Source organism: Silurus meridionalis, chromosome 2 (assembly GCF_014805685.1).
Source record: "Silurus meridionalis isolate SWU-2019-XX chromosome 2, ASM1480568v1, whole genome shotgun sequence".
Lineage (NCBI taxonomy): Eukaryota > Metazoa > Chordata > Actinopteri > Siluriformes > Siluridae > Silurus > Silurus meridionalis.
In genome coordinates this window covers 1,987,501-2,012,882 of record NC_060885.1, presented here as the reverse complement: position 1 = coordinate 2,012,882, position 25,382 = coordinate 1,987,501, and the positions used below count along the sequence as shown (strand labels likewise).

Below are 25,382 nucleotides of genomic sequence, written 5' to 3'. Positions count from 1 at the left end.
TTTATTACTTGATGTATTTATTTTTCACGTTTTTTTGTATATATTGAACATTTAGAGATGAATTATGATGCTGTAAATATAAATATCACCTTCCTGTTCACATTTCTAAAATAAAGTCTGTTTGCACTGAAATGTGGTCCTCCATCATTTCAAGGTCGTTTCAGGACAGGAGGTGAATCATCTCAGGATCAGTGGTGTGTGTGTGTGTGTGTTTGTGGTAAACATGGGGTTTCCTGTCTGTTTTACCCACAATGCACTAGTGGCAAACAAACCTGGTCAAGTACCAATTATTTCTAACAGAATAATTTCAAATGTTGTGGAATGTTCCTCCCAGATATGAACCTTTAATACACGTTTAATGTGCTAATGAGTCCTGGAGGTCACATGGTGTAGTGTCTGATCTTTTCTCTGAATGTTATTCAATCTGAGATGGGAATTAATTTGCTGACACGCTTCAGTCCTTCTGACTGTATGTTCAATCTCAAATAGTTGGAGACGGCCTTATAACCCTTCCTGGATTTATGTGCAGAAACCATCACTTCAGAGAAGTCGTGGCTGATGGTTTCTTCTGAGCGTAACTGAGAGCTCCAAAACACACAACCACCAAATCATTCTGCATTTATAGAGTTACTACTCTGATGTCTTGATGACTTTTACCTGAGTTTTATTAACGATTTTGCCTTTTTTTTGTTGTATAAAGTGTCGTGTTTAGCATAGAAATGCACAAAATACAGACTGTAGCTGACTAACAATCTACACATACAGAAGTTTTAATGACCTTCTCTAATAACTGAAATCTAGCATACAAATAAAGAAGCAAAAAAATCATTATATTCTTCTTCCGGGAAGGTCATGAGTTTAAATCCCAGCCTCACTGAGCTGAAACTGCTGGGGACTCATGTAAATGTAACTTCCTGTTGAACTTGTGGAATCTTCCTAACATTTCATGAAGGGTGGGGAATGTTTTAGGGAAAAGGGTTGAGTTGTGTTTCTCCTCCCGTTATAAAGACCTGTTCAGATATTAATCAATCAGATTCTTTATTTCAGAAATGTGCTGATGTTACTAGAGCGTATAAACAGCTGTTACTGGCTGTAAAATCATGTAAAAACTCCTCTGACTAATCAGAATCCTAATGATCAGCAGCACACACACACACACACACACACACACACACAGTGTAGTACATCATCCATCTCTTCTACTTTTTTCCTCCCACTGTATGAGAAATTTTTTTTTTTTAATGAAAAGTAAATAAGACAGAGTCGATGATGTTTTATTAAGCAAAAGCACTACTTTATTATCAAAAGCTTTAAAGTTTTCAGAACAAGACAAAAATACAGTCCTCTTATTTACACTCACGCCATGAGACAGACACACACAGAGAGACAGACGAGAGACAGAGAAAAAGTAGTTCAGTAAAAAAATAAACCTCTTATTCATAAAGAAACACACACACACAATCAGGCCGGTCAAAACAAGACTGTAAACCACTGTAAAGAGCAATGTAAACCTGTGTGTGTGTGTGTGTGTGTGTGGGGAAGAATTTAGCGTTTCTATAGCAGCTAAGGGAAATTCCGGAGATGCTCAAAAGTGGTTCAGGGGGCGGAGCTAAAACCAGGACTAAAAGCATTGAAATAAAAATTTTCGCAAAAATCCGGAATTCTAATGGGAAACACCAAAACAAGGGGCGGAGTCTCGAGGACGAAACTGTAAACTTTTTTACTTTAGAAAATGAAAGATGAGGTGAAAGACAGACAGACACACACAGACACACAGACAGACACACGTGGTGCATCGTCACCGTTCGTCATCATCATGGTCAGGCTGATTCTTCTGCTGGATTGGTTACACTGTCAACACACACACACACACACACACACACACACACACACACAATTACACGTAAACTAAATAATCCATAAAGTGAAGTGTGATGGAGAGTGACTGACCGTGATGGAGAGTGAAATGGAGAGTGATGGAGTGAAATGGAGTGTGGTTAGTGTGATGGTGCACCTGTTCTGCTCTGCTGCTGCAGTTTCCTCGGTTCTTTCTCTTTCAGTCTCTGTGGTTTTATCTTCAGGGCTGGAGTTTCCATTCACAGCTCTGCTATCTACACACACACACACACACACACACACACACACACACACACAGTTAATCAGAGAAGATGGAAGAAAGGGGGCGGGGCTTCCCAAGGGATTGTCACTCATGTTTTAGGGGAATGTAGGAGGTATGATGAAGTTCTCCTTACCTGCTCCGGGTTCTTTGCTCTGCTCGGCTCTCTTTAGTGCCCCCTTCTTGGCGTCTTCAAACTGCCGCTGCTCGGCCAGAGATTTATTGATCACCTGACTGATCAGCGTCTCTCCTTCACCCACCAGAAACATGGTCTTATATTTATTATACAGCATGGTGGCCTTGTCCATCACGTCCTGGCTCGCCTTGAACCTGCGGATCTGCAGGGACAGTTTCCATGACGACCACAGCGTGTTCTGCTTTTAGATCAGTAACTACAGCACTTTCCTGTAATCCTGTATCCTGACTCTAATCCTCAATTCTGTATCCTGACTGTAATCCTTCATCCTCACTGTAATCCTCACTGTAATCCTGCATCCTTACTGTAATCCTCACTGTAATCCTGCATACTCAATGTAATCCTTCATCCTCATTGTAATCCTGCATCATCACTGTAATCCTCTCTGTAATCCTCTCTGTAATCCTCTCTGTAATCCTGCATCCTTACTGTAATCCTCACTGTAATCCTGCATACTCAATGTAATCCTTCATCCTCATTGTAATCCTGCATCATCTCTGTAATCCTCACTGTAATCCTGCATCCTCACTGTAATCCTGCATCCTCACTGTAATCCTCTCTGTAATCCTCACTGTAATCCTCTCTGTAATCCTCTCTGTAATCTTGCATCATCACTGTAATTCTTTCTGTAATCCTGCATCCTCATTGTAATCCTGCATCATCACTGTAATCCTCTCTGTAATCCTGCATCATCACTGTAATCCTCTCTGTAATCCTCTCTGTAATCCTCTCTGTAATCTTGCATTATCACTGTAATTCTTTCTGTAATCCTCACTGTAATCCTGCATCATCACTGTAATCCTCTCTGTAATCCTGCATCCTCATTGTAATCCTGCATCATCACTGTAATCCTCACTGTAATCCTGCATCATCACTGTAATGCTCACTGTAATCCTGCATCATCACTGTAATCCTCTCTGTAATCCTGCATCCTCACTGTAATGCTGGGTGGATAGATGAGGGGAAGTGGTGGTTTTGGGGTATCTTGGAGACATTCAAGGATGAGGTTTTCTTTCCTAATCCTGCATCTTGACTGTAATCCTGACTGAGGGGGAAGTGGTGGTTTTGGGGTGATGGATGAGGGGGAAGTGGTGGTTTTGGGGTGATGGATGAGGGGAAGTGGTGGTTTTGGGGTGGCAGATGAGGGGAAGTGGTGGTTTTAGGGTGATGGATGAGGGGAAGTGGTGGTTTTAGGGTGATGGATGAGGGAAGTGGTGGTTTGGGGTGGTAGATGAGGGAAGTGGTGGTTTGGGGTGATGGATGAGGGAAGTGGTGGTTTGGGGTGGCAGATGAGGGGAGTGGTGGTTTGGGGTGGCAGATGAGGGAAGTGGTGGTTTGGGGTGGCAGATGAGGGAAGTGGTGGTTTCGTGTGGTAGATGAGGGGAGTGGTGGTTTGGGGTGGCAGATGAGAGGAAGTGGTGGTTTGGGGTGGTAGATGAGGGAAGTGGTGGTTTGGGGTGGTAGATGAGGGAAGTGGTGGTTTTGTGGTAGATGAGGGAAGGGTGGTAGATGAGGGAAGTGGTGGTTTGTGTGGTAGATGAGAGGAGGTGGTGGTTTCGGCGTGGCAGATGAGAGGAAGTGGTGGTTTCGGGGTAGCAGATGAGAGGAAGTGGTGGTTTGGGGTGGTAGATGAGGGGAGTGGTGGTTTGGGGTGGTAGATGAGGGGAGTGGTGGTTTGGGGTGATGGATGAGGGAAGTGGTGGTTTGGGGTGGTAGATGAGGGAAGTGGTGGTTTGGGGTGGCAGATGAGGGAAGTGGTGGTTTCGTGGCAGATGAGAGGAAGTGGTGGTTTGGGGTGGTAGATGAGGGAAGTGGTGGTTTGGGGTGGCAGATGAGGGAAGTGGTGGTTTGGGGTGGCAGATGAGGGAAGTGGTGGTTTGTGTGGTAGATGAGGGGAGTGGTGGTTTGGGGTGGTAGATGAGGGAAGTGGTGGTTTCGGGTGGCAGATGAGAGGAAGTGGTGGTTTGGGGTGGTAGATGAGGGAAGTGGTGGTTTGGGGTGGTAGATGAGGGAAGTGGTGGTTTCGGTGTGGTAGATGAGGGGAGGGTGGTAGATGAGGGAAGTGGTGGTTTCGGTGTGGTAGATGAGGAGTGGTGGTTTGGGGTGGTAGATGAGAGGAAGTGGTGGTTTCGGTGGCAGATGAGAGGAAGTGGTGGTTTGGGGTGGTAGATGAGGGGAGTGGTGGTTTGGGGTGGTAGATGAGGGGAGTGGTGGTTTGGGGTGGTAGATGAGGGGAGTGGTGGTTTGGGGTGGTAGATGAGGGGAGGGGTGGTTTGGGGTGGTAGATGAGGGGTGGTGGTTTGGGGTGGTAGATGAGGGAAGGGGTGGTTTGGGGTGGTAGATGAGGAGTGGTGGTTTGGGGTGGTAGATGAGGAGTGGTGGTTTGGGGTGGTAGATGAGGGAAGTGGTGGTTTGGGGTGGTAGATGAGGGAAGTGGTGGTTTGGGGTGGCAGATGAGGGAAGTGGTGGTTTCGTGTGGTAGATGAGGGGAGTGGTGGTTTGGGGTGGTAGATGAGGGAAGTGGTGGTTTCGGGTGGCAGATGAGAGGAAGTGGTGGTTTGGGGTGGTAGATGAGGGAAGTGGTGGTTTGGGGTGGTAGATGAGGGAAGTGGTGGTTTCGGTGTGGTAGATGAGGGGAGGGTGGTAGATGAGGGAAGTGGTGGTTTCGGTGTGGTAGATGAGGAGGTGGTGGTTTCGGGTGGCAGATGAGAGGAAGTGGTGGTTTGGGGTGGCAGATGAGAGGAAGTGGTGGTTTGGGGTGGTAGATGAGGGAAGTGGTGGTTTGGGGTGGTAGATGAGGGGAGTGGTGGTTTGGGGTGGTAGATGAGGAGGTGGTGGTTTGGGGTGGTAGATGAGGGGAGTGGTGGTTTGGGGTGGTAGATGAGGGAAGGGGTGGTTTGGGGTGGTAGATGAGGGGAGGGGTGGTTTGGGGTGGTAGATGAGGAGTGGTGGTTTGGGGTGGTAGATGAGGGAAGTGGTGGTTTGGGGTGGTAGATGAGGGAAGTGGTGGTTTGGGGTGGCAGATGAGGGAAGTGGTGGTTTCGGGCAGATGAGAGGAAGTGGTGGTTTGGGGTGGTAGATGAGGGGAGGGTGGTAGATGAGGGGAGGGTGGTAGATGAGGGGAGGGTGGTAGATGAGGGAAGTGGTGGTTTGGGGTGGTAGATGAGGGGAGTGGTGGTTTGGGGTGGTAGATGAGGGGAGTGGTGGTTTGGGGTGGTAGATGAGAGGAAGTGGTGGTTTTAGGGTGATGGATGAGGGAAGTGGTGGTTTGGGGTGGTAGATGAGGGGTGGTGGTTTGGGGTGGTAGATGAGGGAAGGGGTGGTTTGGGGTGGTAGATGAGGGGAGGGTGGTTTGGGGTGGTAGATGAGGGGAGTGGTGGTTTGGGGTGGTAGATGAGGGGAGTGGTGGTTTGGGGTGGTAGATGAGGGGGAGTGGTGGTTTGGGGTATCTTGCTGAGATTTAAGGATGAGGTTTTCTTTTGACTCTGTTTCCTCTCAATGTTTCATCCTTGTTAAGCCCATAGGGTTTTTTCTTGCCCCTGTTGGCCCTGGCTCACTTATTAGGGATAAACTTATCAAGACGTTTACATTTATAATCTATATAATTGTGTGAAGCTGCTTTGGGAGAATGTTCATTGCTAAAAGTGCTCTACAAATTCAGCTGAAATGAAGTGGATAAATATAACGTATGTAGATTAGTTTAGTTAGAGAATCGTGGTGTGTGTGTGTGTGTGTTTTTTGTCGGACCTTCTTGAGCGTGGCAATGAGTTCACAGTGTTTCTGTAGGTGCTGAGTGGTGAGCTGAAGTGAGCCGAGTTCATCCAGAGCCACCAGACACTTCTTCACATCCTGGAACACATCCAGACACACACACACACACACACACATATACATATATACATATATACAGGGAGTGCAGAATTATTAGGCAAGTTGTATTTTTGAGGATTAATTTTATTTGAGGATTTAATTTGAACAACAACCATGTTCTCAATGAACACAAAAAACTCATTAATATCAAAGCTGAATATTTTTGGAAGTAGTTTTTAGTTTTAGCTATTTTAGGGGGATATCTGTGTGTGCAGGTGACTATTACTGTGCATAATTATTAGGCAACTTAACAAAAAACAAATTCATACCCATTTCAATTATTTATTTTTACCAGTGAAACCAATATAACATCTCAACATTCACAAATATACATGTCTGACATTCAAAAACCAAACAAAAACAAATCAGTGACCAATATAGCCACCTTTCTTTGCAAGGACACTCAAAAGCCTGCCATCCATGGATTCTGTCAGTGTTTTGATCTGTTCACCATCAACATTGCGTGCAGCAGCAACCACAGCCTCCCAGACACTGTTCAGAGAGGTGTACTGTTTTCCCTCCTTGTAAATCGCACATTTGATGATGGACCACAGGTTCTCAATGGGGTTCAGATCAGGTGAACAAGGAGGCCATATCATTAGATTTTCTTCTTTTATACCCTTTCTTGCCAGCCACGCTGTGGAGTACTTGGGCGTGTGTGATGGAGCATTGTCCTGCATGAAAATCATGTTTTTCTTGAAGGATGCAGACTTCTTCCTGTACCACTGCTTGAAGAAGGTGTCTTCCAGAAACTGGCAGTAGGACTGGGAGTTCAGCTTGACTCCATCCTCAACCCGAAAAGGCCCCACAAGCTCATCTTTGATGATACCAGCCCAAACCAGTACTCCACCTCCACCTTGCTGGCGTCTGAGTCGGACTGGAGCTCTCTGCCCTTTACCAATCCAGCCACGGGCCCATCCATCTGGCCCATCAAGACTCACTCTCATTTCATCAGTCCATAAAACCTTAGAAAAATCAGTCTTGAGATATTTCTTGGCCCAGTCTTGACGCTTTCAGCTTGTGTGTCTTGTTCAGTGGTGGTCGACTTTCTGCCTTTCTTACCTTGGCCATGTCTCTGAGTATTGCACACCTTGTGCTTTTGGGCACCCAGTGATGTTGCAGCTCTGAAATATGGCCAAACTGGTGGCAAGTGGCATCTTGGCAGCTGCACGCTTGACTTTTCTCAGTTCACGGGCAGTTATTTTGCGCCTTGGTTTTCCACACGCTTCTTGCGACCCTGTCGACTATTTTGAATGAAACGCTTGATTGTTCGATGATCACGCTCAGAAGCTTGGCTATTTTAAGACTGCTGCATCCTCTGCAATATATCTCACTATTTTTGACTTTTCTGAGCCTGTCAAGTCCTTCTTTTGACCCATTTTGCCAAAGGAAAGGAAGTTGCCTAATAATTATGCACACCTGATATAGGGTGTTGATGTCATTAGACCACACCCTTCTCATTACAGAGATGCACATCACCTAATATGCTTAATTGGTAGTAGGCTTTCCAGCCTATACAGCTTGGAGTAAGACAACATGCATAACGAGGATGATGTGGTCAAAATACTCATTTGCCTAATAATTCTGCACTCCTGTATATATATATATATATATATATATATATATATATATATATATATATATATATATATATATATATATATATATATATGTGTGTGTGTGTGTGTGTGTGTGTGTGTGTGTGTGTGTGTGTGTGTGTCTGTGTGTGTGTAGACTCACGGGTTGTGGATCTTCAGTGAGATTTTAATCTCGCCGTGTAATCTCTGCAGCCGAGACTCGGTGGAGACGTCTAGCATTCAACATACACACAGCACTACATTACACACAGAAACTTCCTCCATCAGACATGATGAGCTGCAGGGAGTAAAGCACAGCTGTGTGTGTGTGTGTGTGTGTGTGTGTGTGTATTAAAATGACACTTTGTACTTCATAAACATAAACTTCACAGTCTAATGAATGTGTTACAAATTCCAAGGTCAATTAAAGTCATTTTCCTATTCAGATGTTCATCTGAATCATCTGAAAGCCCCGCCCCCTTTCCTTGGAGAAAACCCCCCCACCAGTGTGTGTGTTTGACTTCGACAAGCAGTAGACACTCAGGATACGTCCAGTACAGTTACAGTATCAGTGTGCTGTTTATTTTTTCTCTACTCGAGGATTAAATCGTACATCGTATATATTATATTAACGAGTCAGTAAACGAGCGAGTTAACGAGTTTGGACGAGTCGATATTCTACACAATTACGGATACGCTGAAATGAAACTGATTTTGAGGCGGCAGTTTAGACAATGGACTTTGAACCCGAAGGGCACGAGTTCCAATCCTGGCCACACCAAGCTGCCACTCCTGGGCCCCTCAGCAAGGCCCCTAACCCCAGAACACTAATAACAACGCCGCTCTGGAAGCCTGCGCTTGCTATGACTAAGAGGTGGTGTTAACATGAAGACAAGCCGCCTTACAGAAGAGTTTAGCTCACCCCTTTTCTTCTCTTCTTTCCTTTCTTCTTTCTTCCCCTCCTCTTTGCCCAACCTGCAGGAAAGCATAAAAAATTAGACACACCTCAAATAATAAAAAAAAATAGTAATAAAAAAAATGATTATAATAAATCTATAATAAATAATAAAATATTATAATACAAAAAGAATAATACATTCATAAATAATAATCAGAGCTCACAAGCTTACGTCATCCTTAAAATAATTAAAGAGGAAAAAACAATACCAAATAGACTTCAAATAAAGTTAAAAAAGAAAAATGTGAAACATTTTGAATTGCTTTAAATTATTAAATAAAATGTATTAAATATATATAAAAAAAAAAAATCACATCTCCTCGAAGAGGAGAAACGTGTAAAATGTTTTTTTTTGAGAATAGGGGGATAGTGTGTATGTGTGTGTGTGAATATCTCACTCGTTTATTTCGTCTGGTTTACGCCGCACCTCTTTTTCTGCGTCTGTTTGTTTTGCTCGTTTGCGGTTTCGCTTCTGCTCGAGCAAGAGAGAGAAAAAATCAACAGGTTGAAGACGATTCCCAGATACCATCCTGATATATGTGTGTGTGTGTGTGTGTGTGTGTGTGTGTGTGTGTGTGTGTGTGTTTTTTACCCGTCCTCATCAGACTCTGATGAACTCTCCTCTTTGGCACTGCGCTTCTTCTTGGCCTCTGTCTCTTTCTTCCCTCCTTTACTCTCATCTTTTTCTTTTTTCTTCTTTCCCTCTGCTCTTCGCTCCTCCTCTCCGTCTGAGATTCTGATCTTATCATCTGCGGCTCTCTTACGCTTTTTATCTACATCTTCACCAACATCTCTGTGAGAGAGAGAGAGAGAGAAAGAGTGGTAAGTGTGAGAGAAAGTGTGTGAGAGAGGGAGAGAGAGAGAGTGTGAGTGTGTGTATGTGAGTGAGTGAGTGTGAGAGAGTGAGAGAGAGAGTGTGTGAGTGAGAGAGTGTGTGAGTGAGAGAAAAAGTGAGTGAATGAGTGTGAGTGAATATGTGAGAAAGTGAGGGAGAGAGAGTGAGTGAGAGTGAGAGAGAGGTGAGTGTGAGAGAGAGAGAGTGTGTGAGTGAGTGAGTGGGTGAGAGAGAGAGTGTGAGTGGTGAGGTGTGAGTAAAGAGTAAGTGAGAGAGGTGAGTGAGTGAGTGAGAGTGTGGTGAGGCGTGAGTAAGTGAGTGAGAGTGTGAGTGAGAGAGTGAGTGAGATAATGTGAGTGTGAGGCGTGAGTGAGAGGTGTGTGAGTGAGAGAGGTGTGAATGAGTGTGAGTGAGTGAGAGAGTGAGAAAGTGTGAGTGAGTGAGAGTGTGAGTGAGTGTGAGAGAGGGAGTGAGAGTGTGAGAGAGAGAGTGAGAGGTGTGGGTGAGTGAGAGTGTGAGTGAGAGGTGTGGGTGAGTGGTGAGAGAGTGAGTGTGAGGAGAGTGAGTGAGTGTGAGAGAGAGGAGTGAGAGTGTGAGTGAGTGTGAGTGAGTGTGAGAGAGGTGTGTGAGAGGTAAATGAGAGAGTGAGTGTGAGAGTGAGTGAGAATGTGAGTGAAAGAGTGAGTGAGTGAGGTGAGAGGTGTGAGTGAGTGAGTGTGTGAGAGAGTGTGAGTGAGTGAGTGTGAGAGAGAGAGAGTGAAAGAGTGTGGGTAAGTGAGGTGTGAGTGAGAGTGTGAGAGAGTGAGTGAGGTGAGAGAGTGTGAGTGAGAGAGAGAGTGTGAGAGAGAGAGAGTGTGAGAGAGTGAGTGAGAGTGAGTGAGTGTGAGAGAGGTGAGTGTGAGAGGTGAGAGAGAGTGAGAGTGAGAGGTGAGTGAGAGAGTGAGAGAGTGTGAATGAGTGTGAGTGAGTGTGAGAGACTGTGAAAGAGTGAGAGGGTGAGTGTGAGGGAGTGAAAGAGTGAGTGGGTGAGTGTGAGAGTGTGAGTGAGTGTGAGAGAGAGTGAGAGAGTGAGTGTGAGAGAGAGTGAAAGAGTGAGTGAGTGAGGTGAGTGAGTGAGAGAGAGTGAGTGTGGGAGAGGTGTGTGAGAGAGTAAATGAGAGAGTGAGTGTGAGGTGAGTGAGTGAGAGAGAGTGAAAGAGTGAGTGAGAGTGTGAGTGAGTGAGTGTGTGAGAGAGAGTGTGAGTGAGTGAGTGTGAGAGAGTGAGTGTGAGAGAGTGAGTGAGTGTGAGAGAGTAAATGAGAGAGTCAGTGTCTAAAGTTTTAATGAACAATTGTTTCAACACAATTTTTTTTTAGAAGTTAAATAAATTATTTTGAAGATATCAGCAAATAGACTAGACTACTAACACACACACACACACACCCACCCATGTGAGGCCTGTTGTTGAAGTATAAACAGTTTTTCCGAGTTGGGTTTCCTGCCTCTTCGTTTTGGAGTTGTTAACTCAGCGGCTGAGAAGGACACACACACACACACACACACACACACACACACACACACACACACACACACACACAAACAGTGTAGAAAATCACAAACATGTACAAATCATTCCTGTTATAAAACCCAGTTCAGTAGTAAATGGTAGTCGTACCCGTACCTGTGGGGCTGGACGTGTGACTCAAAGCTCCGCCCTCTTCCTCCGAGTCCTGCTCAGTTTCAGCCTGAATCATCACACACATCCAAACATTTACAGAGACTGACAGGACAACAGGCCACACCCCCTCACAGAAATTAACAGGACAACATGCCACACCCCTCACATTAATTAACAGAACAACAGGCCATGCCTCCTTCACATAAATTAACAGGCCACACCCCTCACAGAAATTAACAGGACAACATGCCACACCTCACATTAATTAACAGAACAACAGGCCATGCCTCCTTCACATAAATTAACAGGCCACACCCCTCACAAAAATTTACAGAACAGGCCATGCCTCCTTCACTGAGACTGACAGGACAACAGGCCACGCCTTCTTAACTAAAATCATGCCTCCTTCACAGGATTTAAAAGCCACACCTCTTTAACCAGGCCACACCCACCACCTCCTCTTGGCTCTTACCTTGTTCTTCCAGACTCTTTTAGCTTTTGCAGTATCTGAGGAGTCTTTGGGAGATGAATCCTGAGGAGAGAAAAAACACATTTAACCTTTTTTTGAACTTAACTGAACCAATCACAGACCAGGATTTATATCCCCTTATAACAATATTTATCACTAAACCGAGCCAGACCTCGAGCCAGACTATTGTTTATTTCTCTTCGATTCTCTTATTAAACTGCTCCCAATTTGAACTCCTATATCTCGTTATCATATGCCTCGTTACCATCATACGCCTCGTTATCATACGCCTCGTTATCATCATACGCCTGATCATACGCCTCGTTACCATCATACGCCTTGTTATCATACACCTCGTTATCATACGCCTGATCATACGCCTCGTTACCATCATACGCCTTGTTATCATACACCTCGTTATCATACGCCTGATCATACGCCTGATCATACGCCTCGTTATCATCATACGCCTTGTTATCATGTCTCGTTATCATCATACGCCCCGTTATCATACGTCTCGTGATCATCATCGCCCGTTATCATCGCCCGTGATCATCATACGCCTCGTTATCATACGTCTCGTGATCATCATACGCCTCGTTATCATACGTCTCGTGATCATCATACGCCTCGTTATCATCATCGTCTCGTGATCATCATCGCCTCGTGATCATCATGCGCCTCGTTATCATCATACGCCTGATCATACGCCTCGTTATCATACGTCTCGTGATCATCATACGCCCGTTATCATACGTCTCGTGATCATCATACGCCTCGTTATCATACGTCTCGTGATCATCATACGCCTCGTGATCATACGTCTCGTGATCATCATCATACCTCGTTATCATCATCGCCTCGTTATCATCGTCTCGTGATCATCATCGCCTCGTGATCATCATCGCCCGTGATCATCATCGCCTCGTTATCATCATCATACGCCTCGTTATCATACGTCTCGTGATCATCATACGCCTCGTTATCATCATACGCCTCGTTATCATACGTCTCGTGATCAACATACGTCTTGTGATCATCATACGCCTCGTTATCATACGCCTCGTGATCATCATACGCCCAGTAATCATCATACGCCTCGTGATCATCATACGCCTCGTGATCATCATACGTCTCGTGATCATCATACGCCTCGTTATCATACGCCCAGTAATCATCATACGCCCAGTAATCATCATACGCCTCGTTATCATACGTCTCGTGATCATCATACGTCTCGTGATCATCATACGTCTCGTGATCATCATACGACTCGTGATCATCATCATACGCCTCGTGATCATCATACGCCCAGTAATCATCATACGCCCAGTAATCATCATACGCCCAGTAATCATCATACGCCCAGTAATCATCATACGCCTTGTTATCATCATACGCCCAGTAATCATCATACGCCCAGTAATCATCATACGCCTTGTTATCATCATACGCCCCGTTATCATCATACGCCTCAATATGATCAAACAGCTCGCTATTATACGTCTTATCATACGCCTCGTCATCATCACTCTATCGGGCAACTGATGGAACAGAAAACATGCCACATCATCCCAAATGTTCAGACTCACCTGTGCAGAAAAGATGCGACATGAATGAATAAATAAATAAGTAATTAAAAAAAATACAACTGATTTGTGTAAGTAATCACACACACACACACTCACTCACGTGCACACACGTATACATGTTTAGTTATATATAGTTACTTGAGGGGGAGGGAAAAAAACGTACTATAGATAAACTAATATATATATATATATATATATATATATATATATACTATAAAAATGAATATAAATTGATCTCCCCTCAAACTAAATAAAACAAAAAACAATTAAATATCAAAATTATAATTTGAAGCACCAAATGTCACGTTTCCTGTGCAACGCTAGAAAGATTACAAAATAAAATAAATTATTTATATATTTAAGCAAATAATTTTTTGAAAACAACAAACAAAAACAAAAAAAAGGAATACACACACACACACACACACACACACACACACACAAAGCTCTGATGAACAAGTGATAAAGGATGATAACAAAATTTTTATTTCTGAAATAAATGATACACCATATGCACGGGTGTGTGTGTGTGTGTGTGTGTGTGTGTGTGTGTGTGTGTAGCCGATCCCCACCCCATCACCGATTGCACCCTACACCCCCACGGCTCCCCCATGCAGAGGTTAAAAATACATACTTCCTCCACTAGAGCCACCTCCATGCCATCACCTTCCTCCTCCTCCTCCTCCTCCTCATCATCATCCTCATCATCATCATCTCCAGCCACCTGCATGAGTCCAAACAAACCTGAGCCAGGTAATCAAGCCCCGCCTACCTGACCGTGCTTCTGCGCCCTGTATAGTTGGATCTTTTTTTAAACCCTGGCTCGGATTTTACCCAGAGGGCCGTGCGCCGGGACACGACGAAATACATTTTTATTATATATTTACTGCTTTTATTTAATCCAAACTCAAAGCAATAAAGAATCAAATCTTGGGATTTAAACTCACAACCTTTTGATCGCAGCTGTGGATCTAAACTATTATATCACTAGAATAAATATCTCTGAGGCAGAACGGCGGAATGAGACAGAGGCCGCGTGCTGTTATTATTAATGGGGGGAAAAAAAAACAGAAAATGTGAGAGAGTTACGAACTTTGGTTGACTTCTTTCTCTTCTTCTCCCCACTCTTCTCATTTCCCCCCTCGTCCTCCTCGGGGCTGCAGTCTGACTCTTTATCCGAACCTGCTTCCATCGCCATCACCTGTAGGCACCACAGAGCAAAAATCACCTGTTTCAGTACATTCACAGCTTTACGCAGACGTCCTTCACCGTGTAGCACCGGGCAGTGAGGGTGGTGCTGGGATTTAAACTCATGACCTTCTAAACACAACCTCAAATTTTATTTTAGATTATTGTTTCCTTTATTTGTTTGTTTAATCCATTTAATTCCACACGAAGCACTGTTTCCCCTCGGACCATTATTACCGACACACCACCTGCTAAACTCTGCGAGGGACGAGGAGAAGACAGCAAGAGATGAGGAGAGGACAGCGAGGAATGAGGAGAAGGCAGCAGAGGAGAAGACAGTAGGGAGGAGGAGAATATAGAGTGGGACGAGGAGAAGACAGCAGAGGAGAAAACAACAAGGGATTAGGAGAAGACAGCCGATGAGAAAACAGCGAGGGACAAGGAGAAGACAGCAAGAGACGAGGAGAGGACGGCAAGGAATGAGGAGTAGACAGCAGAGGAGAAGACAGCAGGGAGGAGGAGAATATAGAGAGGGACGAGGAGAAGACAGCAGAGGAGAAAACAACAAGGGATTAGGAGAAGACAGCCGAGGAGAAAACAGCGAGGGACAAGGAGAAGACAGCAAGAGCAGATGGTGCTACTTTCACTTTGTAGCCCGCCTTACGCAACATATGGACATCGGAGCCGCTGCCAAACACTCAAGGAACTCAGAAACAACCCCAACAACACCAGAGGAGAAAACACGCTGGATGTTGTTTACACAAACATCCGGGGCACATAACGGGCGAAGACCCACCCCCACCTCAAGTACTCAGACCACATCTCTGTTATGCTAATCCCAGCATACAGACCACTCAGCAGGCGTTCAAGACCAGCTCGAAAGCAGGTGAGAACCTGGCCAGCAGGATCCATGTCTGCTCTTCAGGACTGCTTTAAGTGCACTGACTGGGACATGTTCAGGGAAGCTGCAACCAACAGCGATTTTATCAACTTGGATGAGTACACGACAACAGTGACCAGCTACATCGGCAAGTGCATTGATGACGTGACCATCTCCAAGACCATCACTACACGCTCCAACCAGAAGCCGTGGATGATCGCCAAGGAGCGTTCAATCAAGAGACTCCGCCTTCAGAGCAGGGGACAAGACGGCCTTAAAGACAGCGAGGGCCAAACTGTCCCGTGCCATCAGTGAGGCGATTTACCAACACGCCAAGAGAATCCACGGCCACTTCCAGGACAGCGGAGACACCCGGCGCATGTGGCAGGGCATCCAGGCGATCAGGGACGCCGTCCTCCCAGATGTGCTGAAAGACTTCTATGCTCGATTTGAGGTACAGAACAACGTGAAGGCGAGGAAGACCATCCCTCCTCCCAGTGACCAGGTGCTCTGTCTAACCACAGCTGAAGTAAGGAGAACTTAATGACCTGGTCACTCAACACCAGCTCCATCACCAAGAGCCCAGGAGCATCTCTACTTCCTGAGAAGGCTGTAGGAAAGGATTCCTACTCAGTTGTATTTCCATGCTTCACCACTAGAGGCAGACATACAGTTTACTAAGCTATGACAAGCTACCTGTGACATCACAGTGAAAACTTCCTAACATTCGGTCCTTCGAGCCGGATAGGAAAAACTTGTCATGCGATAACCAGAGCTCAATGCTATCTGAACAGGCCTCTTTGGGGAGATGATTAATAACCTTTGGGATGTGACAGGCCCACTGACTAATCTCAAATCCACCACTAGCAAGAAGGCCACATAACCCATCCACTACCTGCTTGGCATCGTCTGCAGTCATTAAGCTTTTAAGGCAGTTGTCTACGTAAAAGATCCTTTTAACTGTGAATCTGACTGGCTTTGTCGAATTCTGGGGCTAAAGTGAGTAATCTACTTGTAGTGGATACGGGCTTACCAGAGTTTAATTGTTAAACTGTTTAATTGCAGGATTCAGATCTTGGAAAGACCTTGTTGAAGCCACAGTTCAACACTGTCAAAGTGATTTGGATCAACCTAGTATACCTACAGCTAAGGACTATGTGACAGCAGAACATCTTTTTCGTAACATTCAACAAGACAGTTTTCCAGAGAAATACGAACAGTTAAACTCTGGTAAGACCGTATCCACTACAAGTAGATTACTCACTTTAGCCCCAGAATTCGACAAAGCCAGTCAGATTATATGGGTAGGAGGACGCCTACGTCGTGCTGAAGGTTTGGAACTCCAAACAGTTCACCCTATTATCCTAAACCCTCATCATCGAGCCACCAAATAACTTATTCAAGACTATGATAGTAAGCTGTGTCACCCAGGACCAGAACGAGTATTTGCTGAAATGAGGAGAAGTGTCTGGATACTAAGAGGTCGTGAAGTAATTCGTAAATCCCACCATAACTGCATGGAGTGTCATAACTGGAAGGCTAAACCTGAGAACTCTAAAATGGCTGATCTTCCTCCAGCACGCTTAAAACTTCACAAACCACCCTTCTATAGTACTGGTATGGATTGTTTTGGACCTTTCCAAGTCATAATAAGCAGACGCCTGGAAAAAAGATGGGGAATAATCTTGAAGTGTCTTACAACTCGATGTGTACACATTGAGCTTCTCACAGCTATAGACACCGATTCTTTCCTCATGGCTCTGAGGAGATTTATAGCACGTAGAGGCACCCCCTCAGAACTGATATCTGACCAAGGCACTAACTTCCAGGGTGGAGAGAGAGAGTTAAGGGATGCCCTAAAGAATTGCAGCCGCCAGGAACTTCATTGCCATCTTGCCAAACAGAAGATTGAATTTCGGTTCAACCCACCTAATGCTCCTCACTTTGGTGGCAGCTGGGAAAGGGAGATCCGCTCTGTTAAAAATGCCCTCCGTACAGTAGTAGGTGCACAAACAGTAACTGAAGAAGTTCTTCAAACAGTACTTATCGAGATAGAGGGAATCCTTAATAGCAAACCTCTAGGTTATGTCTCCTCCAATGTAGCAGATTTAGACCCAGTTACCCCAAATCTTCTGCTCATGGGGTGGCTAGACAGTTCTTTACCTCAAGTGATATACCCTGCCGACGAATCCATAGGATGACGTAGATGGAGACAAAGTCAAGTTCTCACTGATCATTTCTGGTCAAGCTTCGTGAGACACTACTTACCCAATCTTCAACTACGACATGAATGGCATGCAGAGACTAAAACCCTTGCAGCTGAGTCTGTTGTTATAAATGTTACCACGAGCCCTTTGGTTGATCGGGAGAGTGTTGAGGACGTTCCCTGGAGCAGATGGACAAGTAAGGTCTGCAGAGGTCAACGTTAAAGGTCGATTATACACACGGCCAGTTACCCGTCTCATTAATCTACCAGAGATAGCAGATGAGGACGACACCAAGATCAAACCGACAGACTTTTAACAAAAATTTAGGAGCAAATATGCTATGCAGCGTAAGAAAGAATTCCTACTCAGTTGTATTTCCATGCTTCACCACTAGAGGCAGACATACAGTTTACCAAGCTATGACAAGCTACCTGTGACATCACAGTGCACCATCCTCCACCAAGAGTATTAAAGGCCAGAACACCAAGCAGCAGTCGTCATTGACCAGTGGCCATCCTCACTGTACACATCACTCACATTACATCACTTCATTACAGACTGTTTACATGGCGGTTCTGCACATCTTCTCTGAACTGCTGCTGTTTGCTCTTTTTGCACAACATTTTGTTTAGATTTTTGCTGCTCTTCATTTTTTGTCTCTTTCATACCACACTGTAATCTACACTGCACACATGCACTTTATGTGGCGGGGACACTACTAGTCCTCAGCCCTGTGTCTTCTGTTTTCTGTGATTATTGTTGTATGGAGCATCAGGGTTCAGGAGGAACGTGGTTTCATTTCACTGTGTGATGAGTCAGATATATATGGGTGACTTGAGAACACAGCGAGGGACGAGGAGAGAAGACAGCTAGAGACGAGGAGAACACAGCGAGAGACGAGGAGGAAGACAGTGAGGGACAGAGGGGGACGAGGAGAAGACAGCAAGGGACAAGGAGAGAAGACAGCGAGGGACAGCGAGGGGCGAGGAGAGAAGACAGCGAGGGACGAGGAGGAAGACAGCGAGGGACGAGGAGGAAGACAGTAAGGGACAAAGAGAGAAGACAGTGAGGGATGAGGAGAGAAGACAGTGAGGGACAGCGAGGGACAAGGAGAGAAGACAGTGAGAGACAGCAAGGGACGAGGAGAGAAGACAGCGGGGGACGAGGAGAGAAGACAGCGAGAGATGAGGTGAAGACAGTGAGGTACAGCAAGGGACGAGGAGAAGACAGCGAGGGGCGAGGAGAAGACAGCGAGGGGCGAGGAGGAAGACAGTGAGGATGAGGAGAGAAGACAGCGAGACGAGGAGAACACAGCGAGGGACGAGGAGAAGACAGCGAGGGACGAGGAGAAGACAGCGAGGGACGAGGAGAGAAGACAGCGAGGACGAGGAGAGAAGACAGCGAGGATGAGGAGAGAAGACAGCAAGGGACAAGGAGAGAAGACAGCGAGGACGAGGAGAAGACAGCGAGGCGAGGAGGAAGACAGTGAGGATGAGGAGAAGGCAGCGAGGATGAGGAGAAGACAGCGAGGCGAGGAGGAAGACAGCGAGGATGAGGTAAAGACAGTGAGGGACAGTGAGGGATGAGGAGAAGACAGCGAGGGACAGCGGGGATGAGGAGGAAGACAGTGAGGGACAGTGGGGACAAGGAGAAGACAGCAAGTGACAAGGAGAGAAGACAGTGAGGGACGAGGAGGAAGACAGCGAGGGACAAAGAGAGAAGACAGTGAGGGACAAGAGAGAAGACAGTGAGGGACAGCGAGGGACGAGGAGAGAAGACAGTGAGGGATGAGGGAAGATAGCGAGGAAGGAGAGAAGACAGTGAGAGACAGCAAGGGACGAGGAGAGAAGACAGCGGGGGACGAGGAGAGAAGACAGCGAGAGATGAGGTGAAGACAGTGAGGTACAGCAAGGGACGAGGAGAAGACATTGAGGACGAGGAGAAGACAGCGAGGGGCGAGGAGGAAGACAGCGAGGACAGCGAGGGACGAGGAGGAAGACAGTGAGGATGAGGAGAGAAGACAGCGAGGGGCGAGGAGAAGACAGCGAGGGACGAGGAGAAGACAGCGAGGGACAGCGAGGCGAGGAGAGAAGACAGCGAGGACGAGGAGAGAAGACAGCGAGGACGAGGAGAGAAGACAGCGAGGACAGCGAGGATGAGGAGAGGACAGCGGGGATGAGGAGAGAAGACAGCGAGGATTAGGTGAAGACAGTGAGGATGAGGTGAAGACAGCAAGGAACGAGGAGAAGACACTGAGGGACAGCGAGGATGAGGTGAAGACAGTGAGGGATGAGAGAAGACACTGAGGGACAGCGAGGGATGAGGAGAGGACAGCGGGGATGAGGAGAGAAGACAGCGAGGATGAGGTGAAGACAGTGAGGGACAGCAAGGGACGAGAAGAAGACATTGAGGGACGAGGAGAAGACAGCGAGGGACGAGGAGAGAGACAGCGAGGATGAGGAGAGAAGACAGCGAGGCGAGGAGGAAGACAGTGAGGGACAGAGGGGACGAGGAGAGACAGCGAGGGACAAGGAGAGAAGACAGCGAGGGACAGCGAGGCGAGGAGAGAAGACAGCGAGGACGAGGAGGAAGACAGCGAGGACGAGGAGGAAGACAGTAAGGGATGAGGAGAGAAGACAGTGAGGGACAGCGAGGGACAAGGAGAGAAGACAGTGAGAGACAGCAAGGGACGAGGAGAGAAGACAGCGGGGGACGAGGAGAGAAGACAGCGAGAGATGAGGTGAAGACAGTGAGGTACAGCAAGGGACGAGGAGAAGACAGCGAGGGACGAGGAGAAGACAGCGAGGGGCGAGGAGGAAGACAGTGAGGATGAGGAGAGAAGACAGCGAGGACGAGGAGAAGACAGTGAGGGACGAGGAGAAGACAGCGAGGGACGAGGAGAAGACAGCGAGGGACGAGGAGAGAAGACAGCGAGGACGAGGAGAGAAGACAGCGAGGATGAGGAGAGAAGACAGCAAGGGACAAGGAGAAGACAGCGAGGACGAGGAGAAGACAGCGAGGCGAGGAGGAAGACAGTGAGGATGAGGAGAAGGCAGCGAGGATGAGGTAAAGACAGTGAGGGACAGTGAGGGATGAGGAGAGAAGACAGCGAGGGACAGCGGGGATGAGGAGGAAGACAGTGAGGGACAGTGGGGACAAGGAGAAGACAGCAAGTGACAAGGAGAGAAGACAGCGAGGGGCGAGGAGGAAGACAGTGAGGGACAGCGAGGGACGAGGAGAGAAGACAGTGAGGGACAAGAGAGAAGACAGTGAGGATGAGGTGAAGACAGTGAGGGATGAGGGAAGATAGCGAGGAAGGAGAGAAGACAGTGAGAGACAGCAAGGGACGAGAAGACAGCGAGGACGAGGAGAGGACAGCGGGGATGAGGAGAGAAGACAGCGAGGATTAGGTGAAGACAGTGAGGGACAGCAAGGGACGAGAAGAAGACATTGAGGACGAGGAGAAGACAGTGAGGGATGAGGAGAGAAGACAGTGAGGATGAGTTGAAGACAGCGAGGATGAGGAGAAGACACTGAGGGACAGCGAGGGATGAGGTGAAGACAGTGAGGGATGACGAGAGAAGACACTGAGGGACAGCGAGGGATGAGGTGAAGACAGTGAGGGATGACGAGAGAAGACACTGAGGACAGCGAGGGATGAGGTGAAGACAGTGAGGGATGACGAGAGAAGACACTGAGGGACAGCGAGGGATGAGGTGAAGACAGTGAGGATGACGAGAGAAGACACTGAGGGACAGCGAGGGATGAGGTGAAGACAGTGAGGGATGACGAGAGAAGACACTGAGGGACAGCGAGGGATGAGGTGAAGACAGTGAGGGATGACGAGAGAAGACACTGAGGGACAGCGAGGGATGAGGTGAAGACAGTGAGGATGACGAGAGAAGACATTGAGGGACAGCGAGGATGAGGTGAAGACAGTGAGGATGATGAGAGAAGACACTGAGGGACAGCGAGGGATGAGGTGAAGATTCAGGCCAAAGAACATGACAGTTTGTAAAGGAAACACTGCAGTGTGTTTGTGTGTTTACTGTTTATTTGTGTATTTTTGTATATTTGTGTTTTGATGTAATATTGGGGTTTAAATGGGTTTAGTCTTCACTGATATTCTTTTATGTAATTTCAGCTTTAAAAATAAATTTTCCTGTATCTTTAGTTCTGATCTTTAATAAAGAAAACGTTCATGTTTAAAGACTCCACACTGAGACGGAAAACACGGCGTACCTTCTGTCCATTCAGCTCCACTGTAGGGTTGTTCTCGATTTCCCATAATCCTTCATTAAAGCCCTTCCTCTTGTTCAGTTTTCCGTATTTCTCTTTGTTGGGTAAATACGGGAAAATATCTTTCGGACCGAGAAACGCACTGAAACAACAAGAACAAAAACAAAACATTAAAACAATGAAATACGACTCATTTTTCAGCTCCAGTGACGACGAGAAAGAACAGAAGATCAAAACCTAAACAAGTCAACAGAAAAAAGAAACTGTACCCTACCCGGAGATAAAGAAATGAAGAAGAGAAAAATAGAAAAGATCAAAGAAGGGAAAAAGAACCATGAAATAAATAATGAAAGTAAACACAAAGAAAAAAGAAGCAGAAATAAAAACATCAAGAAATAAAAGAAGAAGAGACGGAAAATAAAGCTGATTATAAGTGAAAGAGAGGAGGAAGTGAGAGAAGTGAGAGAAGGAGAAACGTTCCTACACTGGAGCTGTGTGTATCTTCACGGCGTTGGTGCTCAGAGACTCTACAGGAGTGAACACGTACACGTGTGAGATATGAGAAGCTGCACTGGTTTTGTTTAGAACAGGAAGCACAGGATGAGGAATTTAAAACGAACCTCCAGTTTACACAAACATGAATAAATAAATGTAGTAAAAGAGCAGACGATGAGATTCTTTCACCAGTCAATCAGGAGACCCCTGGACCCCATGTGGAGTCGTGACTCCTGATTTAATCATTTTCCCTGAAGCACAGGAGCCGAAATATCAAACCAGATCCGAGGAGCAAAAATAAACAGTGCAATATACCAATTATTATTAATATTATAATTATTATTTATATTATAATATACCAATTATTATTAATATTATAATTATTATTTATATTATAATATACCAATTATTATTAATATTATTATTATTATTCATATTATTAATATTATTATTATTATTCATATTATTATTATTAATATTATTATTATTAATATTATTATTATTATGCATATTATTATTATTAATATTATTATTATTCATATTATTATTAATATACCAATTATTAATAATATTATAATTATTATTCATATTATTATTAATATACCAATTATTATTAATATTATTATTATTATTCATATTATTATTATTAATATTATTATTATTATTCATATTATTATTATTAATATTATTATTATTAATATTATTATTAATATACCAATTATTATTCATATTATTATTAATATTATTATTATTATTAATATTATTATTAATATTATTATTAATATTATTATTAATATACCAATTATTAATAATATTATAATTATTATTCATATTAACATTATTATTTATATACTAATTATTAATAATTATAATTATTAATATTATAATAATTATTAACTTAATTATTAATATTATAATTATTATTAATATCATTATTATTAATTAATAGTATTATAATAATAATTATTATTATATAAAAAAGCTCTAGTTCGTGTTCTCTGGTCATCACGGGGGTGTTAGTTCGTGTTCTCTGGTCATCACGGGGGTATTAGTTCGTGTTCTCTGGTCATCACGGGGGTATTAGTTTGTGTTCTCTGGTCATCACGGGGGTATTAGTTTGTGTTCTCTGGTCATCACGGGGGTGTTAGTTCGTGTTCTCTGGTCATCACGGGGGTATTAGTTTGTGTTCTCTGGTCATCACGGGGGTATTAGTTTGTGTTCTCTGGTCATCACGGGGTATTAGTTTGTGTTCTCTGGTCATCACGGGGTATTAGTTTGTGTTCTCTGGTCATCACGGGGGTATTAGTTCTGTTCTCTGGTCATCACGGGGGTATTAGTTTGTGTTCTCTGGTCATCACGGGGGTATTAGTTTGTGTTCTCTGGTCATCACGGGGGTATTAGTTTGTGTTCTCTGGTCATCACGGGGGTATTAGTTCGTGTTCTCTGGTCATCACGGGGGTGTTAGTTCGTGTTCTCTGGTCATCACGGGGGTATTAGTTCGTGTTCTCTGGTCAGAGTAGGTTCTTACGTTTCATGTGTTCCGAAGAAGAAAATGGGGAATTTAGCGTTGGGGGGCTTCACCGCTCCGTCCGGCACGTCATCGATCTGAAACCAGAAACCAAACAATCCAATTAGAGACGTGTTAGGGCCGAGTTTACACACGTGGCCCTGTGGACGGTGTGGGCTCTCACCCGAGCAGGCCAGTGGGGATAACCCTTCATCTTAGCGAAGATCAGGTCTCCAGCTTTATAATCTCGAGCCATGGTGAAGACCACTGCTGCTGCAACAACAAAAACAACCACCACATGACGTCATCATGTGAGCGGTACATGCTGGGAATACTATAGTGATTTGTTCCTGAATGCACTCTAGCGCCATCCAGTGGAACATCACAGAACTGAAAGCAGTGCATTATCAACCGTGCACAGAGGCATTTATGTTTTGGAAAATAGTTAAAACGGTGCATGAAAAAACAAACAAACAAACAAACAAACAAACACACGACACCAAAACAAAAACAACTGGAAGTTTAACCGGAAGTTGGGCATGTTGTGTGAAACAAATCACGTCACGTGCGCACTGTATTTGCAGTGCATTGACCATTTTCCGCCCCAAATGCAATGCACTTAAAGAGAAAACAGAAGAAACACGGATTTATTACTATACGTTTTTTTATTAAATTATATTAAACGTGTATTTAGTGTTCATATACAGTCGCGTGCGCTCTTCCACAGCCAGATTTACAGATCAACAACAAAACACTAACTCCTAAATCTGCTTCACGCCTTTAAAGCAACTGAAAATCAACATTACTACCAAATGCACAACATTTAAAATGTTTTTCTAAATAATAAATATATTTATTATTTATTTTTAATATATAAACCCAATTTTACCTGCGTTTTATTTCTGCAGCACAGACCTGGGAAGCAGCACGCGCGCTCTCTCGTCCCGCGCAGCTTAACATCGGACTGTACCAAACCGGTATATCCCGGGGGGAGGGGATGACCTCATAATCATTACTTTAAAAACTATTTAACATCTATTCCAGTAACATTTCATAAACCAGTATTGAAAGATCTTTATTTTTTAATCTGATGATCAAAGTTTTATTTAGCTGCAAAAATATACGTGATTGTGTTTGAGCATAAATGATAAACTCCTCTATGGAAACATTGCTGTTGATAAAGCGAAAACAAACCCGGAAGTTATTACGTTGGTAAATAATAAATATTTCTCCCTGCTCAAATAATGATTTTCTTACAATAAATATTCAGTTTAATGTCATGAAATTTAATATCCTATAAGTATTTAAAGTTTAAATAAATAAACTAACCTGAAAATGACGTTTCAAGAATCATGGCTCAATTCGAATTAGTTCACACTCTTTATAAAAGTGCATTACAAAAAAAGAGAGAGAAATAATCACTTCTATTGGGTGAAAAATGCACTTTATATCTAATTTGATGTATTACTGTTTTTTGTTTTTTTTTAAATATATAATTGTAGTTTTTCAGAGTGCAGTCGTGCTCCATAGAGCTGAATAGAGATTAATAACAGATCATAGATGGCGCCATCTGGTGGTCAACCTCACGCATTACA

The 25,382-nt window shown here is 44.6% G+C and overlaps 1 protein-coding gene across 3 annotated transcripts; it reads right to left on the bottom strand.

Moving 5' to 3' along the window:
• Positions 1-1,270: 1,270 nt before the first annotated feature.
• On the bottom strand, positions 1,271-24,817 carry psip1a (PC4 and SFRS1 interacting protein 1a). 3 transcript variants are annotated; one of them, XM_046835365.1, is made up of 17 exons: positions 24,677-24,817; positions 23,972-24,060; positions 23,809-23,885; positions 21,789-21,927; positions 14,365-14,472; positions 13,906-13,995; positions 11,683-11,742; positions 11,214-11,277; positions 10,980-11,064; positions 9,310-9,510; positions 9,116-9,190; positions 8,682-8,734; positions 7,922-7,992; positions 6,060-6,161; positions 2,253-2,454; positions 2,015-2,111; positions 1,271-1,851 (listed from the first exon to the last, which is right to left on the bottom strand). In XM_046835365.1, exons 2-17 carry the CDS (start codon positions 24,041-24,043, stop codon positions 1,821-1,823), a joined length of 1,527 nt encoding a protein of 508 aa, XP_046691321.1. In that variant the 5' UTR covers positions 24,044-24,060; positions 24,677-24,817; the 3' UTR covers positions 1,271-1,820. The 3 variants fall into 3 exon arrangements, with proteins under 3 accessions (XP_046691321.1, XP_046691330.1, XP_046691337.1); XM_046835374.1 differs by having other exon boundaries at positions 6,060-6,162; positions 7,923-7,992; positions 23,972-24,057; positions 24,677-24,775; XM_046835381.1 differs by lacking the exon at positions 13,906-13,995 and having other exon boundaries at positions 6,060-6,162; positions 7,923-7,992.
• Positions 24,818-25,382: the final 565 nt, after the last annotated feature.

What these genes read in the sequence shown, in the direction of transcription:
- psip1a (XM_046835365.1), bottom strand. Translation starts at nt 24,043, where the DNA reads ATGGCTCGAGATTATAAAGCTGGAGACCTGATCTTCGCTAAGATGAAG. An exon ending in TCACACGTCCAGCCCCACAG is followed by an intron (nt 11,065 to 11,213) that starts GTACGGGTACGA and finishes TGTCCTTCTCAG; the next exon opens with CCGCTGAGTTAACAACTCCA. An exon ending in AAACCAGACGAAATAAACGA is followed by an intron (nt 8,735 to 9,115) that starts GTGAGATATTCA and finishes GCTTTCCTGCAG; the next exon opens with GTTGGGCAAAGAGGAGGGGA.